Below are 17,145 nucleotides of genomic sequence, written 5' to 3'. Positions count from 1 at the left end.
GACTCAGCCCCCTGCATCAGCTGTGAGGAAGTTCCTCTCATTACTGGAGCAAAGTGATTTAGATTTCACAGAGGAATTGAATGTCAACGTCTCAAAGCTCAAGTTGTTCAACAAATACGTTCAAATCAACAGCTGGAACAAGATTTAAGTGTTCTTGACATCAAGATAGGTCTACTGTTAGAAACAGGATTTCATTACAGGTACAATTAGAATATTGGCCGCCCACTCACTAAAATAATTTTTTCTTTAGGATGTTGTCTCACAAGCTGATCAAATAAAACGACGAAGAAGAAGGGGTGGAGCTTCAGCTCAGGATGGAACTGAGGAAGAGGAAGGAGCTGGGGCTGGTCGCTTATCTAAGGCTAGCCAAGAAAAGATTGAGGTTAGTATAACATTAATTGGTATTAGTTTATTTATTTATTTATTTATTTATTAGGCTTATCAACATTTGTTTTATTTGTTACAAAACAAAAATCCACATTATTTGCCAAGTTAATTTTTGAAATGTCACCAAACCGGACTAACCAGTTTATGAAAATGTCATTCTGACTGTCTTGAATTATGCTCAAAACAATCGAGAACAATATCTATTAATCCGTCTTTTTGAAACAGCTCTTCTAGAAGAAATTGAGTAAGTATACGCAGCTGTTAATATTATCACTATATGTCTGTTGTCTAGCTCAAAGGTATTTGCTCTAAAGGACATCATTACTGGTAATCCCACAGTTTATTAAAATGGTTTTTACATTATACCAGAAGTGACAGTGAGGGAGGCAGACAGTTTTACGTGACATTCTTAGTCCCCTGGTTAATGAAATATTAACACAATCTGAACTAGTTCTCAATATCAGTCCAGTTGATGTATATAAAGCTTGGATTAACCAAATGGAAAGTGAAACAGGAGAAAAATCGTACGTTTCTACATAAAAATCATTAAGTATTAATGTCTATTTTAGTAAATTGCCGTATGAAGTATCTAATGATCAAGCTCTCGAGCATGATGAAGTCAGACGAAGAATTGGTCAGACGGTACAAATTCTTATAGACACAACAGAAAGATTTCAAGAAATTCTCTTCTCTTCAGTCAACAGAATACCGTAAACCAATTGTCATGTGATCATATTGAATTGTCACATGATTTTTAGATATGCCATGCGTTCATTGCCATGCGTCTTCGTCAAGCACTACATGAAAAATTCCCAGATGCACTCGAAGATGATGTCCTGAAGTTGTGGGGAACCTTGTGTATTATCGTTATATGAACCCTGCAGTCGTAGCTCCTGATGCATTTGATATTATTGATATGGGAGTGGAAAAGAGAATACTAGAATCTGATCAACGACGTAATCTAGGAGCTATTGCCAAAGTGTTACAACATGCAGCTGCTGGAAAGTGGTAAGATAAATAATTGCGTTATTTGGTCTATTTTATTGTTTATTTGTAGTTTGAAGGGGAGAATGCTGCTTTGTCATCAATGAATGGATATATTTTGAAAGCATTTGACAGATTTAAACAATTCTTTTGGATGCATCAACAGTGGAGTCACCTAGTCCAACGATTTGGTTATGACGAATACACTGATGTCATTATGTTAACAAAACCTGTCATATATATATCAGTGAAAGAATTGATCAGAACACACACTGTAAGTTGACATCTTAGTATACTATCAGGATATTTCTGTATACTAGCTATGAGAATAATGTATACCCTTTCTATGATAGTTTGCTGTTGAACACGAAGAAGCACTTGCGCCAGAAACAGCAGATCCTCTACGAGAGATTTTGAAAGATCTTGGAGCTATACCATCTGTAGAGAACACTATTAGGTAATGTAATAATTCATTAACTATTTCACACATTCTATTGTTAAGGAGGAATACGAGAAGCTGTCCCAGGAGAAGATAAAGAAGATGTAATCAATGAAGCATCCAAACAAGAACTAGCTCTGACTTAACAAACAAATTTGAAGCTTTAGCTAATGATGACAGCTCTGATATGAAGGCTCTCTTTGTTAGAACAAAGAGAATGGTTGTCGACCTCCTCAGGGTTCAACCTGGAGACAATCTTACGCAAATCCTCTACACACCAGCTACATCTGAACAAGAAGAGAGCATCAAAAAATGATTAAGGAAAGAGAGAAAGCAGATAAAGAAAAACTAAACAAGAATGCCACTATTGCACAAACAGACTCTGTCTATACAGACATTGAGTGAGTATCCTAAACTAAGTCTGCAAATTCTAACTAAATCTTTATTCTTTAGTCTTCCTTTGGAAGGCATGAAAAGAAAGATTATGCGTCATTGAGAACGTTGGAACAAGAAGAATGTCTCAGTAGTAAAAACGACTATCAAGAGATCATTAATGCTATCGCCAAGGTAACGTTTTGTTTAATCTTTGTACCTTGTATCTGTTGCTGGTTTTAATAGGATATTCGTAATCAACATCGCCATAGGCAACAGCGCAAACAGGAGTTAAAGCGACTACAAGACACAATGATAAATTAACTCAAAAATCACACTTTTATGAGGAACAAATGGATTATTATCATCAATATGTCAAAGCCTGTCTTGACAGTCTGGCCAAAGCTGGAGGGTAAGTCACATGACAATCACATATTGAGGTCGAATGAGTCATGTGATGTTTTGTTTTTCAGGGGTCCTTCTGGTAGTTTCATTTAAACGACATACTATCAAGTATTCAGCACAACGTTTACACGAAAGGGTGTGGTCTTGGAAATTGAGGGTCTACCCAAACACCAGTATGATACTAATACCAGATATATTCTAATTACATGACTACTTGTAAATAATTTCAGATTTAGAAATGCTGTACTTGAAATTACAGCTGTTGATGTTGGTGTATTTGAAGTTGACTGGACGTGTCCTTGGAGTAGCAATGGATAAAGTGGAACTTATTTTCCAGGTATTATTTACCTGTAAAACTGGTTTTTTTTAATTATCATCCTGCAATAGGATCTTCTTCAATTACAGTATGAGGTGTGGCTGTTATGAAAATGTTTTTGGTCGTGTCAAAAATTAATGTCAATCTTCTCATTTATCTCATTAACAAGAAGTTCTATGGCAAGGGCTAAACACACTGGTTAATTAAGACAGAGTTAAGTAACTATTAATAACCACACCTTCTAATTAGATTGTTCCTTTGTGATTATTACAATATTTTGTTATGCAATATTATGTGATATCCTTTGACACCTCTATTTAACCCTATTTGCAAAGTCATGTGATTATCACATGACATTATAATTATATTAATTTACATGCATTAATTTTGTTAGTGCTATTTTCTGTGTGTATAAAAATTGAAGTTATGAATAATTAATTACAATTATAATTGTTTCCCTCAATCATGGTTTCCGCGTGTTCAATAGCTCTCCTCAGAATATTGCCACTCACATCCCGAGGGCTATTAGTCAGTATCAAATCATCTGTTATTGCTGGTAGAAATAGCCGCCATCTTAAAATATCCAGGTCTTTCCAGAGTCTCCTATATCATAGACAACTACACTCCAGTGGTAAGTATAATATACGTATATAAATATATTATATAAATATGTTATGTTTATTTGTACATGTATATGTTTTTATTGGTACATTACTAACAAATGTATAAAGCAGTTTATTATATGTAGCCATCCTGGTTGACTGCTTCCAATAGTTCATCAAATGATGATCATGAAGGAGATAAACAAGTACCACTAGTGGATGAGGATGATGATGCTAACCTCGGAACATTAGCTCCAATAACAATACCAGATGTATTACCGGAGATACCTGTGCTGGCTGTGAGTCGTAATCCTCTCTTTCCACGATTTTGTTAAGATGATAGAAGTGAGTACATACCAAATATGGAAATAATTATATATAGATGATGTTCTTAGATATCAGATAAAGATTTAATGGAAATTATTCGTGTAAATGTCGGCTTGCTCAGCCATATGCTGGAGCCTTTCTCAAGAAAGATGATAGGTATTGAAGCCACACCCACTTGTCTTATTATTGGTTGTCATAGTAACGAAGCTGATGTGGTGTCTAGTTTGGATGATATTTATAATATTGGTACATTTGTTCAATTACAGAGTTACAAGAATTTGATGAACGGATGAGAATGATTATACAAGGCCCACAGACGGTAGGTATCATTCATTCATAATAATTATATAATTTATTATAATTCATACAACCCTTCATTAATCCTATTTATCTATTAATGTAGTATAAAATTACTGTGTAGTTAATGATGAAGAAAAAATGATCACAAAGTTAAGAAAAGAAAAAAGGATCTTCTTTGTCTCGGAAGTTAGTCGTCTTCAAAAAACTTTCTTCTATTTAATGATGACTCCAAAGATGATGATACAGAAGATTTCACGAAATCTTCAAAAATTCTGATTGTGAAAAATGAAAACTTAACTCATGAACCATTTGAAAAGACACAAGAAATAAAGGTATATATAATTTATCTTGTTGTGTGTGTGTATGTTTTGAATTAAATATTAAGGCGCTGTGTGCTGAAGTCATTAAAAACAATTAGAGATATTATAGCTTTGAATCCACTTTATAGGTGAGTGAGAGAGAGAGAGAGAGAGAGAGAGAGAGGAGTATTATGATATTCTGTAGAGAATCTTTGGCACAACTTATTGAGACTGGAAAGAGAGTAGTTGATAACCCCACCCACTTAGCAGATTTCGGTGCTGCTTTAACAAGTGGAGAATCTCAACAGTTACAAGCTGTACTAGAATGTACAAGGTCAGTGCACATGATTATCACATGACCTTATAGTAATAATACATGACGATAGATTCCAGAACGTCTTATGTTGACATTGGAATTGTTAAAGAAGGAATTAGCTGTTGGCTACTTTACAACAGAAACTAGGAAAAGAGGGTCAGTAAAATGGACACACCTCATAATATTAAAATAATCCTGTTAAATAGGTTGAAGACAAGTTAATAAAATGCAGCGACGTTACCTTCTTCAAGAACAATTAAAAATTATAAAACGTGAACTTGGTCTTGAAGTCAGCTTACTAACTGTATCTTCTTCTCATGTTCCTCTGATCATAGAAAGATGACAAAGAAGCCATCTCAGAGAAGTTCCGAGACAGAATGGAAGGACTTTTACTTCCTAATGCTGGTTAAAGATGTAATTGAAGAAGAATTAAATAAATTATCATTTCTTGATAATCATTCTTCAGAATTCAGGTAATGTTAGCAATAGGAAGGACTCCGTTACTTTTTATACTTACAAACATTATTCCAAAATTGAAAGATCAGTAATTTTATCTACAATTCTTTGATATCAATACAATCTAGTTTTATTCTCTCTTTGTCCTCTGTCTTTCTCTGTAGTGTTACACGTAACTATCTAGACTGGTTAACTAGCATACCATGGGTAAACACAGTGATGAAAAACTTTGATTTACAAAGAGCTAAAGACATTCTTGATGAAGATCATTATGGTTTAACAGATATAAAGACAGAATATTAGAATTTATTGCAGTATCACAACTTAACAAATCTGTACAAGGAAAAATTTTGTGTTTTGTTGGTCCTCCAGGTATAGCAATAAGACAAAGTGAATTATAACTTGTTTTTCTGTTTTCAGGTGTTGGTAAACTAGTATAGCTTGTTCTATAGCAAGAGCATTAAATAGAGAGGTGTGTTCTTTATGAGGAGGCGTGGGTTAACAACTAACAATATGTGTAGTATTTTAGATTTAGTGTTTGGCGGGATGACTGACGTACAGAGATCAAAGGTCATCGTAGAACTTATGTTGTGCTATGCCTGGAAAAATGATCCAATGTCTTAAGAGGTCCAGACTGAAAATCCACTGGTTTTAATTGATGAGGTTGATAAATTGGGGCGTGGCTATCAGGTGAGTAGCCCCTCCCATAATATAATATTATCCAAATATTATAGGGTGATCCAGCGTCAGCCCTATTAGAATTATTAGATCCTGAACAAAATGCTAACTTTTTAGATCATTATCTTGATGTTCCCGTTGATCTGTCACGTGTTCTGTTTCATATGTACAAGCTAATGTCACTGATACAATACCTGGACCACTACAAGATCGTATGGAGATAATCCATGTCAGTATATCTCTCTACTAAACCTATTAACTTTATTCTTGTTAGGTGTCTGGGTATGTTGCTGAAGAGAGTTGGCTATGCTGAGAAGTATCTTATTCCACATGCTCGAACATCAACTGGTTTAACAGAAGAGAGTGTTGTTATTGGAAAAAAGATGCTATCCATTCCTTTGATAAAGTGGTATTGTCGTGAAAGTGGTGTACGTAATCTACAAAAACACATTGAAAAGGTTTCTTTGAGTACATGTTGTTTGTTTGTTTATATGTGTGTTTTTGTTTTGTGTATGTTTGTTTGTTTATATGTGTGTTTGTTTGTTTGTGGTATATTTGTTTGTTTGTGTGTGTGTGTGTGTGTGTGTGTGTGTGTGTGTGTTTGTTTTATGTGTGTTGTTTGTCTGTTTGTGTGTGTCTGTTTGTGTATGTTTGTTTGTTTGTTTGTTCATGTGTGTGTGTTTGTTTGTTTGTTTGTTCATGTGGTGTGTGTGTTTGTTTGTCTGTTTATATATTTGTTTGTTTGTTTATGTGTGTTTGTTTGTCTGTCTCTATCATGTGCTTATCTTAATCTAGATATTTAGGAGGCTGCATTTCATGTTGTCAGTTCACTCAATCAAAGCAATGAGGAAGAGGAAGTTTCTACTATTAAAGTGTCCTCTGATAACTTAAAGGATTTCGTCAAAAATCCAATATTCATTTCTGATCGTATGTATGAAGTCACACCCCCTGGTGTTGTAATGGGATTAGCTTGGACAGCCATGGGAGGTTCCACTCTGTATATTGAAACAGCTCTGTCCCGGCCTGTAGCAGACAGAGACCAAGAAAAAAATGGAGGTAGATTACTAAGTACTGGACAATTAGGAGAAGTCATGAAAGAATCTACTGAAATTGCATATACTTTTGCCAAAGTGGGTGTGGTTTTTAACATTGTATTTTTAATATTTGTTTTTCTATTCTAGTCTTTCTTGTTATCAAAAGATCCTTCAAATAATTTCTTTGATACGTCTCAAATACATCTTCATGTTCCAGAGGTATAAACTTGAGTTTAATTAATATTAATTAATGTGTCTAAATTAAAGGTGCCACACCCAAAGATGGCCCTCAGCTGGTTGTACCATAGTCTCCTGCCCTCCTTTCGTTAGCGTTGGAGAAACCATTTCGTCAAAACATTGCCATGACAGGAGAGATCTCACTCACTGGGAAGGTCAGATACAATGTTGTGCGACATCATAATGACATCATCGCTATAGATATTACCAGTTGGAGGTATCAAGGAGAAGACAATAGCGGTAAGATTATCTAAGAGGACCACCCTCTATTATAAGGACATATTAATGTTTGTGTATTATGTAAATTATAGTCCCAATATTTTATCACTGTTCTCTCTATTAGGCCAAACGGAGTGACATTAATTGTATTATATTACCTGAAGCCAATCAACGAGACTATGAAGATTTGGCCGAGTTTATCCGCGAGGGCCTTGAGTACATTTTGTTTCTCACTATTCAGAAATATATGACATCATATTTGACCAATCAATCATATCATAAATTAATAGTGAAATTTTCATGAAATATACTTCAGTTTAATAGTGCAGTTGTGTCTGGAAGGGGTTAAATTATTGTTGATGTGTACTGGTTTTTTGTAACTTGTCCTGTAACTTGTCCCTTATATTACTACAAACTCTATCAGATATAAAAACATGTATTAATTACATGTAAAGTTTAACATGTAAATGAACTTCTAAATACCTTCATAATTGATTTGGTTGTCGTTGTCAATTTTACAATTTTCTCGGATTATTTTTTTGCCACTATACAAGACAAGTCATGTGATTATCACATGATACCAACTTACATTCTTCCTCTTGAAATCCCAACTGGGCTTGCAATAAAAATCTCTTTAGTTGTTGTACAGGTATGAAACCTAAACCTTCTTGATCAAAGACAGAGAAGGCTGTGATTACATCATCGTTGCTAGGCCACTCCCATTCTTCATTAGTAGGGCGTGTCACTACATCAGAAGTAGAAAAAACTTCATCAATTATACTTTTAAGATGAGGTTCATCAACTTCTGTTAGTTGTTGTTCTAAAGAGAATGGATACATAGTTTATAAAATGGACAAACACATTCAAAGCAACCTCGTAGTTTATCCTCAATATCACATTCGTAATGCGTGTTAGTCCAATGGACCTATATTGTGGGTGTGGCTAACATATTACTTTATTCACCGTTACTTACTTTAGAAATAAAGGCAGATTATCTCGTGTGATTGCCGAACCTTTGTTTTCGAAACACTTCAAAGGCTTCATCAAATTCTAGCATATTAATATTAATATTATTATCTTAATTATAATTGTGTTTACCTCCTTTACAAAGTCGGGGGATATCTTCTAATTGGCCTCCTCCTGCACTTTCTGTTAATGGCTGTTGATCCTAAAGGAAGAAATAAACCGACATTTTATAAAGGAAACTCTTACACCAGACATGTTGAATACAGACGTGGCTTGCACTAAGGCGTGGCCGCTGGTGCTCAAGTACTGCCCACGTGGAATAATGTCAGCACCAAAAATTGTCTTTCTTTTCTCTGGAAAACGAAAATCTGGCAAAGATTATGTGGTATCTTGTTTGCAACAAAGTAAGCATCCAACTTAAGAGATAAATGTACTAGTGTTCAATTTAAATAGGCTCTCCTTAGATATATCTACTATCATCACATTATCTGCACCATTGAAACAGCAATATGCTAAAGTAAGTTGTATCACGTGACAGTCACGTGAACATGTTATAGGAACATGGATTGGATTATGAACGTCTCCTTGATGCTTCTTCTTACAAAGAAGAACATCGTATGAAAATGATATCTTGGGGTGAAGCAATACGTTCTAAAGACCCTGGATATTTCTGTTCGCTGGCATGTGAAGGAGTGGACAAACCAGTTTGGTTAGTTTCTGATGTAGACGTCCAACTGATATAGAGTACTTTAAAGTTCGTTATTTGTGTGTAACTGTTCGGGTTTCAGCCTCTGTCGAAGTACGGAAGTCTCGGTGGCTGGGAGTTTGTAGGTGGAGTTGATGATGCCCCTTCAGAATGTGCTCTTGATAACTATCCTGTGACTGTCATGTGACTAACAACGGAGAGGAAGAAAAATTGTTAAAAACATTAGAAAAAATTGAGAGAAATAGCAAGAAAAGAAATTTAAATTTTATTTTTTTAGTATTATTTTTAGAACAAAAAACAAACTATTTATTTTAATGATGAAATTTCTTTTGAAGTTTCCTTGTGGACTATGATACCATTATCTGTGACTCCGCCTTCTTTGTACCAATTTATTGTAGCAGCTGTGAGGATAGTTCAATAATACCAATTAATTGAAATGCTTTGTTCTGAAATTTTTATCTCCTGTCAAGTAATGATTTAATAGCTAAAAATTGACACTTACTTCTTTTAGATTGAAACACAGTTTTTGCCATATATATCTGGAACAGGAATGGAAACATAGGAATGAAAACAAATAAACTAACCTATGACAATCTCACAGACACATCAGCAAGAAATGGTGTGTAAGCAATACCATCAAGTTTCTAACAAACACACATAAATAATATCATAACATTCTTATTTTACTTGCGAAGGAATATTAGAAGTGGCAAAATTTCTTTTCAGTACGACCAGTAATGGCAGAATGAAGTCGATCCATTCTAGCTAACTCTTGGAGAACACTATATACAATTTGACCCTTGGTATATCTCTGTGTTGTATTTAATGCTTTATCTAAAGTTTGTTTGAACTTAAAACGTCTCAAAAAATAATCGTATTCTTCCAGCTGTTGTTTCTTTGACTGATTTACTATATATTCATCTTCTGATGGTTTTTGTTCTAGTCCTCTCATAAAATATCTACAAACAAAACATTTAAAGTCTTTTATTAAGTCTTTTATTAAAGGGGCTGATTTAATAGATTGTTCTACTGACCTATGTGTACCAGGTCGAGGGTGAGATGGGCGAAATGGAAACGCAGTGTTGGTACCAACTTTGTTTTATGAGGTTGATGACGGACAGAAAGTAGTCGAGTTGTCATGCCAACACTCACAATGACGATCACATGGCTAGAAAGAGATAGAGAGAGAGAGAGAGAGAGGAATACCAGTTTCTTAGTATAGAAATTTACTTACCGACATTGCCACAGACAGAATAGGAGCTGGATAAGTAAAGCTTTCAATTACACGATAATCCTCTATATTATAGACTTTTAAATGCCTTGTAGAGAAAATAATATATCATATATATATACATAGAGGGGGGGGGGGGGGGCACACTCATACCTGTCCAATCCACCTGATAACAGACGGTGACAACTACCATCAAATGAGAGCGAAGTAATTGTCTTTTGGTGATTGGAGAACCCACAAAATGGCCGCCCATTGCTCAACAAATCCCATACTTTAATATAATTTCCACCAGCTGTCAAACAAGTGCTACCAGTTGGAAAAACCAGTATTGCTTCCACAGGAGCACCATGATCCAGTTTGAAAAGATGACCTTTTACTCCTCAGATCCCATATCCTTACTGAGTGATCATAAGATCCTGACAGTACCATTGAAGAGCTAGCAGGATTTACCGCTAAACATCGAACATAATCCTAAAGAAATGGCAAGTGTTTATATAAGACACACCCTTTTACATATTAAACATCGGCACTAATGTTTATTATACATGTTCATATATTACTGATATATCGTACATTATGTTCACGTAATTCAGCAGTACTAGTTTCAGTAGCTATATCCCAGTAGCGTAGTGATGTGTCATCCGATCCAGAAAACAATATGAATGCCATCTTTAGTAAATTGTACACATCTCACAGATCTAATAAAGAATCTAGTGGGTGAGAAAGAAAGAGGACATGTTAACTTACTTAGCATGGCCTTTGAATTGCCTCAAAATGAAATCGACTATTTAAATCAAATATCTATTAATGAGAAAGAAAATATTACCGTCACTATAGAAACATCATCTACTCATTGATGAGGATTAATTACAGGGTAATTCCCTTATAATTACATACCCTAACAATTCCTTCTTCTCCTCCGGCTACTAGCAGCTGGCCATCAAGACGATAACGAGCACAATATGCTGTTTCTTTAAATCTTGATATTGTCTTTTTTACCTTATTTGTACTACAACTGTAAATCTGTACCTAATGATAACAAGAATTTAATAGTGTGGATTATTATAGGGGGTTACTCTTGATCCAGCTGTCACTGCATAGTCATGTGGTTCTATTGGACAGAAATCAACATTGGTCACAGCAGCATACTCCTTGAAAATCACTGGAGACTAAAGGATAATGTCGTTAAATTAACTATTTTGACAAATTCACTTTACTTGAAATTTTTCCCAAAATTTTGTTTCTTTTGTGCGAGTCGGAGTAAACACGAGGAGGTCGTTTTAATTCCAAAGGTTTGTAAGAACTCATCTTGTCAACACGTGGGTAAAGTATTAATTTAGTGGGCGTGGCTATACCAACTATTCTTTTAAACAACACAATAACAAATATATTAATTACACAAACACATATTAACTCTGAGAAAGAAAACGATTGAAGTCATTGTATGCACTTTCAAGGTCAAACAACATTTGTCTGACTTGGTCCTCTGAGATCTCGTCACTAGCCTGCATTGACGACAGATCATCCAACATTTCTTGATCTTCATTTTCCCTTCAAATGCAGGGGGCAATGAAGACATCCTCGACATGGTCTCATAGAGTTCTTTGACATCTGGATACAATTCATCCATGGCTCGTATTTCTAGGCGGAGCCGATCCATTATTGTATAAATAAATAAAGATACAATTTCCGCTATAGCTTTACTGATGTTACCCCTGTTATCTCGTACGGTAATTGGATGACCTTCTCTGATACGTTCCATAGCAGCTGGACAATGTAACATGTACTTTTGAGCAAATGCATCTATATCAGCAAAGCTACCTTGATAAGTTTTAAAAGCAGCATTATATTGATCTAATAATATATTACAAGATGCTGTGTATTGATCTGGTGTGACAGCATCCTTAATGTAAGCTTTTTCAAAGCTTCCATAGTTTGGATTAGGGAGAGACATTAGCTCTGTTGTCATACTCTTCTCTTTGACGAGCATTATCATATAGTTTTACCTCTTCTTGAAGTTTAGGATTAGGAGGAGGTGGTCTCTGAGCACCTCCAGAAACGTTAGAAAACACAGGAACAGCCATCCTTTCACTTCTTGCTGTGTAATGTAGGCGTGGTAATTATTCAATATTACTTTCTAAATTAGTGTACATCATTCTTCTTCCATGTGGTTACCCCTGTTGCACAACAAGTGAACCCATTTCATCAGATCCATAGGTAAGATAATGCCGTAAATATTGCATAATATTCTAAAAGTATTACTGAATATATATGTGTATTATTTTATTTATTACAGCCTTTAATATCGGATGATAGTATCGATCCTATCACGACTGATAAGGAGTCACACAATAGTTCCAAGCGTTTGTCAGAAATTGTCTCCCTTCACTACAGTCTCATCTACAAAAATTTAGAAAAAATGGCAGCCTCTGTAGAACCAGCAAACGAGAAAAGTGATCATCCACTTGAAGTGAGTTGTTTTTAAAACTTTATGAATATTTCATGTTGTTTTTATTTCATTAATTTAATAATAGCTGGAACCTCCTCCCGATTACATTCAGTCTCGTAACGTAATGTTCGATCGACTCAAAGCAGAATACGACTCAATGATAGCAGGTACACACCTATTTCTAATTCTCCACCCACTTTTCATTACACTCACAGCTAAGGAGCCACACCCCATAAAAGTGACACTCCCAGATGGTAAGGTTATTGAGGGACAATCCATGGCGTTACTACTCCATATGATATTGCTAGTCAAATCAGTAAAGGATTAGCAGACAACACAGTTGTATCTAAAGTTGTTAATGACGTTGTTTTGTTTGTGTTAAATATTGTTAACAGGTCAATGGTGAAGTATATGATCTTGATAGACCATTGGAAGGAGATTGTAACCTTCAGCTGCTAAATTTGAAGATGAAGAAGGTGGCCTTAATGCATATACGATACGATTTCTATATGTACATGTACCATATCGCTAGTACATATATACCATATGTCCTCTATATGTACATGTAAGTACATGTATATATACCATATATGTCCTCTATGTGTACATGTACCATATCGCTAGTACATATATACCATATGTCCTCTATATGTACATGTAAGTACATGTATATATACCATTGTCCTCTATATGTACATGTACCATATCGCTAGTACATGTATATATACCATATGTCCTCTATATGTACATGTACCATATCGCTAGTACATGTATATATACCATATGTCCTCTATATGTACATGTACCATATCGCTAGTACATATATACCATATGTCCTCTATATGTACATGTACCATATCGCTAGTACATGTACATATACATATGTCCTCTATATGTACATGTACCATATCGCTAGTACATGTACATATACCATATGTCCTCTATATGTACATGTACCATATCGCTAGTACATATATACATATGTCCTCTATATGTACATGTACCATATCGCTAGCACATGTATTTAATTTTATTTTATTTATTTTATTAATACTTGATATACAAGGCAGTCCTACGATATGCACATTTATAGTCAATTTTAAAATTTACAATCTTATTTTTATTAGCTCAAGCTGTGTTCTGGCATTCCAGTGCTCATGTTTTAGGAGAGGCTATGGAGAGACATTATGGTGGCTATCTATGCTATGGACCTCCTATAGATAATGGATTTTATTACGATATGTATTTAGAAGGAAGGTATGGACAAATATAATAGATGTATGGACAGATAGATAGATAAATAGACAGATGAGAATTTATACAGTTGATAATAAGATGGATATGTTTAGCACTGTTCATCCATTTTGTCTCTATCTGTCCCATTGTAGACAAGCCGTGCCCAATGATTTTGATAAACTAGAACAATTATTAAAAAAGTTGTTAAAGAAAGACAGCCATTTGAACGACTAGAAATGAAGAAGGAAGACCTTTTAGAAATGTTCAAGGTAAATATCACTCTCTTTCTCTCTCTCACTCATAGATTTCGTAGCATAATAAGTTCAAGCTACGTATTTTGAATGAGAAAGTGACCACACCTACTACCACAGTATATCGTTGCGGTACATTAATAGACCTTTGTCGTGGACCTCATGTTCGTCACACCGGAAAGATCAAAGCTTCAATGATTACCAAAGTAAGTCATGTGACTGTCACATTGTTATCATACAACTGTCATACAATAGAACTCATCCACTTACTGGGAAGGAAATTGTGAAGCTGAGTCTCTTCAACGAATTTATGGTATATCCTTCCCAGATAGTAAAACAAGTTAGGATTTTGTACACAAACTGTTGGTAGTTCTCTCTCTCTCTCTCTCTCTCTCTCTCTCCTCTCTCTCTCTCTCTCTCTCTCTCTCTCTCTCTCTCTCTCTCTCCTCTCTCTCTCTCTCTCTCTCTCCCTCTCTCTCCCTCTCTCTTTTTCTCTCTCTCTCATAGTTAAAAGAATGGAAGACACTACAAGAAGAAGCTGCCAAGAGAGATCATAGGAAGATTGGTCGAGTTAGTCACTGCCATTGAATGTCACAATGCTATTTTACTTTTATTCAGGAGAGAGAACTATTTTTCTTTCATGATCTTAGTCCAGGGAGTTGTTTCTTCCTTCACGTGGAGCATACATTTATAATTCTCTGATTGAATTCATTAAATCTGAATATCGTCGTCGTGGATTTCAGGAAGTTATTTCACCTAATATTTATAATAGCAAGCTTTGGGTTACGTCAGGACATTGGCAACATTATGCTGTAAGTTATAAATTAAAGAGGCTACCTCTATCATTTATGTATTGATACAAAGGACAATATGTTTAAATTTGACATTGAGAAGGAGACTTTTGCTCTGAAGCCAATGAATTGTCCTGGTCACTGGTAAGTTAGAGTAACAAATACTTTCTTTGATATCTCTATTAATTTACTATCTTACATGAGTCATGTGGATAATTAGAAAACCTTTTTTGAATACCATATATAATCTGACAGTTTGAATTTATGTGGCCTGGATTGTCTATTAAATAAAGATAAATTGTGACAGTTTTAACATGTAGTTAATAATAACCTCATTTTGTTTTAACAGACATTATTATATCTATTCAATAGTTTAATGTTTGATCACCGTCCTCGATCATGGAGAGAACTGCCTCTTAGATTGGCTGACTTTGGAGTTTTACATCGTAATGAGCTCTCAGGTGCGTTATCAGGTTGACTCGTGTGCGAAGATTTCAACAAGATGATGCTCATATTTTCTGTACTTTTGATCAGGTTTAATATGACTGTAGCTACACATACTAACCACACCCTCTAGATAGCAGATGAAATTAATGGTTGTCTTGATTTCCTTAAATGTGTTTATGATATATTTGGGTTCACATACTCTCTCTATCTTTCAACTCGTCCTGCCAAATTTATGGGCGATCCAGCATTGTGGGACAAAGCAGAGAAAGTCTGTTGATTAAACAATGTTGATAAGCCATCTCCCTCTCCCTTCTCTCTCTCTCTCTCTCTCACACACACACACACACAATAGCAATTAGAAGACTCACTCAATGCATTTGGTCAAGCTTGGAAACTCAATCCAGGTGATGGAGCATTTTATGGCCCTAAGGTTTGTAACTGTAGTTGCGGCTACATTAAAATTGTCCCTATATTGATTGATTAATAGCCAACACCTAAGATATTGATCAGGTTACTTTGAGGTTGCTGTGTCCAATTAGTATAATTAGACCATCCTTTGAAATATTATGCACTTTTGGAGTCTGCCTGTAAAATGACTCTTAGTAAACAGATTCCTTCCAAGCATGTAAGGATTCATATTAATTATTACAATGTACTGTGTGAACATTTTATCTTGTCAGCTAAAAATGTTATGACTAATTTTTTGGAAGTAAAATGCTTGTGGTTATCGGCTCAAGGCTATTGTGGTACTCTATAGGCATGTGTGAGCCCGCCTGTTCTAATCCCTTTGTTGCTGTGAAGCTACTGAAATTAGTAGTCCAATTTGGTCTTGTCATATCACATCAAACACTGTTGACACATGCTCTCTTCTCTGGTATTACTTGTAACTTGGCTCCAATTAATTATGACTTTGCACTGGGGTATTGTGGGCAACAGGTGCTTATGGGATGGTATTTCTTATGTATGGTTCTCACCTCTCTCTCCTCCTTTTGGCTAAACCAGATCCTCCTTTACTTTTCATTATATGGAATCTTTTTTGGCTTTATAGTCGATTTTGTATCCCATAATACATCTCTCTCTGTCTCTCTCTCTCTTTCTATATTTCTCTGTCTCTCTCTCTCTGTCTGTCTGTCTGTCTCTCTCTCTCTCCAGATTGACATTGTTCTTAATGATGCTCTGAAACGTCCACACCAATGTGCTACTATCCAACTTGACTTCCAGTTGCCAGAGAGATTTGACTTGACTTATATAACGTATGACACACACACACACATACACAATGTACTGCAATTAATAAATACATAACCTGTATCATTATTGGTCCATTGAAGGTATTCAAGTCTCATTGTCTTCTTCATAGAATGTTCAAAATATAACATCATGTACATTTACAAATTTACTATAGATTGTTAATAGTATTGAGTGGAGTTGTATAATCCATAAACCATGACTCCTCCACAATAAACCAGACAGGCCTGTCCTTTGGTCTGTGGTAAGTCTGTTCTTTCCTTCAGTCTGTGGTTTAGTTTATACTAGCCTTTCATTCATCAGTGTTGAGATGACAGCCTTTTGAAGAAGCCTTAGTTACATTTAGTCACTCTATCATCACATATTAATGGTCCTGTGAGAAACTTAAAATGGAATGTTAATAATTTACTCAAAACTACTTTTATTGTGGTATAGTGACACAATAGAAC

General features: G+C 35.2%; 1 protein-coding gene and 2 pseudogenes across 1 annotated transcript in view; 2 read left to right on the top strand and 1 right to left on the bottom strand.

Annotated features, from left to right (window-relative positions):
* Positions 1-314: 314 nt before the first annotated feature.
* On the top strand, positions 315-9,230 carry LOC121391961 (annotated as a pseudogene).
* Positions 9,231-11,683: 2,453 nt separating this feature from the next.
* LOC121391959 lies at positions 11,684-12,358 on the bottom strand (annotated as a pseudogene).
* Positions 12,359-12,693: 335 nt separating this feature from the next.
* The window catches only part of LOC121391958 (threonine--tRNA ligase 1, cytoplasmic-like), an 8,070-nt gene continuing 3,618 nt past the window's right edge, over positions 12,694-17,145 (top strand). Inside the window, 20 exon segments of the mRNA XM_041523402.1 lie at positions 12,694-12,744; positions 12,809-12,890; positions 12,939-13,006; positions 13,009-13,074; positions 13,119-13,176; positions 13,179-13,199; positions 13,851-13,980; positions 14,112-14,146; positions 14,149-14,228; positions 14,273-14,416; positions 14,466-14,561; positions 14,718-14,780; positions 14,829-14,880; positions 14,883-15,022; positions 15,075-15,145; positions 15,374-15,474; positions 15,477-15,535; positions 15,579-15,716; positions 15,801-15,878; positions 16,601-16,701. Of these exon segments, the coding sequence (XP_041379336.1) occupies positions 12,694-12,744; positions 12,809-12,890; positions 12,939-13,006; positions 13,009-13,074; positions 13,119-13,176; positions 13,179-13,199; positions 13,851-13,980; positions 14,112-14,146; positions 14,149-14,228; positions 14,273-14,416; positions 14,466-14,561; positions 14,718-14,780; positions 14,829-14,880; positions 14,883-15,022; positions 15,075-15,145; positions 15,374-15,474; positions 15,477-15,535; positions 15,579-15,716; positions 15,801-15,878; positions 16,601-16,701 (1,634 nt within the window).

The sequence above is a fragment of the Gigantopelta aegis genome, unplaced genomic scaffold, assembly GCF_016097555.1.
Source record: "Gigantopelta aegis isolate Gae_Host unplaced genomic scaffold, Gae_host_genome ctg3163_pilon_pilon, whole genome shotgun sequence".
Classification (NCBI taxonomy): domain Eukaryota; kingdom Metazoa; phylum Mollusca; class Gastropoda; order Neomphalida; family Peltospiridae; genus Gigantopelta; species Gigantopelta aegis.
This window is presented reverse-complemented; position numbering and strand designations above follow the sequence as displayed.